Genomic DNA, 1,516 nt, shown 5'->3' on the forward strand with positions numbered 1-1,516 from the left:
CAGAGAGCGGTGTGTTTTTAGCTATTTCTCCTAAAAATCAGCCAGAGAGGGGATGTGGCACGTGGCCTGAGGGTGCACGAGTGCGTCAGCCGCTGTAAAAAAGTTCATGAGTGTGCACATTCGTTGTTGGGTTGGTTTTGTGGTTTTTATTTTTTTTTTTATTTTTTTTTTTTGCTTTGTTGTGTTTTGTTTTGTTTTTTTTTTTTTTTTTCTGGCCATCAGAATGGTGAAACGTGAACATTCGCTTCCCCACCGGAAGAGCTGACGCGTTTTTCCCAACCTCATAAATGGGAGAGGTTTCGGGAAAGGAAGGATCAGAGATGGCACGGAACGATGGAGCCGATGGCACCTGCGAGAACTGGGAGCTCACCAAGGACACGCTGCTGGAGGACCAAACCCCGAGAAAAGCAAACAAAAGAGGTAACAAGAGCCCAGGCACGCCAAAAATCGGAGGTTTCCTGCCCTTAACGGGGATCTTTCGGCCAAATTGGAGCTAAATTTTGTCCCGTGGTTTCTCCATTGGGCTGCGATCAGGAGGAAAAAGGGTTGAGTGTGGGGAACGTGGAGGTGAAGCTGCTTGGGTGGTTCTTTTGGTGAGATCTGACCTCACTGTGCTCTTCTTCTCCCATAGATGTGTTGGAGACGATTTTTGGGGGCCGTTTCACTTTTTTTTTTTTTTCTTTTTTTTTTGTCCCCAGAAGTGCTGTCGCTCCTGACCTCGTCCCCGCAAAGAGCCGTTGTGCTGCTGGCCCTGCTGCTGACCCTCAGCTTTGTGTTCCTCATGGCTCTTACCATTGCGAACATCCAGAGAGGTGAGATCAGCACCGTGCTCACATCCCCATCACCCATTTCGTAGAATCATAGAATCCTGAAATGACTGAGCTGGAAGGGACCTTAAAGATTGTAAAATCGTAGCATGTCTTCGTTTGGAAGGGACTATAAAGATCATAGAACTGCAGAATCCTAAAATGGGTTGGGTTGGAAGGAACCTCGAAGATCATAGAACCATGGAATGATTGAATGGGTTGGGTTGGAAAGGTCCTTAAAGGTCACAGAACCATAGAATGGGCTGGGTTCGAGGGGACCTTAAAGACTGTAGAACGATAGAGTGAACTATGGAATGATAGAATGTCTTGGGTCGGAAGGGTCGTTAAAGATCATAGAACCCTGGAGTGATTCAGGTTAGAAGAGGACCTTAAAAATCAGAAAATCGTGGAATTCTAGAATGATTTAGGTTGGAAATGACCTTAAAGGTTGTATGGAATCAAATAATGGGGGAGGTTGGAAGGGATCTTAAAGGTGGTAGAACCATGGAATCCTACGATGGTTGGGTTGGAAAGTACTTTAAGGACCATAGAACCATGGAATGTGCTGGGTTGGAAGGGATCTTAAAGGTCATAGAATCATGGAATCCTAGAACAGGTTGGGTTGGAAGGGTCCTTAAAGGTCATAGAACCATGGAATCCTAGAATGGGTTGGGTTGGAAGGGTCCTTAAAGGTCATAGAACCATGGAAT

The 1,516-nt window shown here is 45.8% G+C and overlaps 1 protein-coding gene across 1 annotated transcript in view; it reads left to right on the forward strand.

Moving 5' to 3' along the window:
* Nucleotides 1-222: 222 nt before the first annotated feature.
* The window catches only part of LOC110391244 (C-type lectin domain family 4 member G-like), a gene marked incomplete in the record, with an annotated part of 11,412 nt that continues 10,118 nt past the window's right edge, over nucleotides 223-1,516 (forward strand). The window contains 2 exon segments of the mRNA XM_021383055.1: nucleotides 223-420; nucleotides 699-812. Coding sequence (XP_021238730.1) covers nucleotides 288-420; nucleotides 699-812 — 247 coding nt within the window.

This window comes from Numida meleagris, unplaced genomic scaffold (genome assembly GCF_002078875.1).
Source record: "Numida meleagris isolate 19003 breed g44 Domestic line unplaced genomic scaffold, NumMel1.0 unplaced_Scaffold328, whole genome shotgun sequence".
NCBI classification, from domain to species: domain Eukaryota; kingdom Metazoa; phylum Chordata; class Aves; order Galliformes; family Numididae; genus Numida; species Numida meleagris.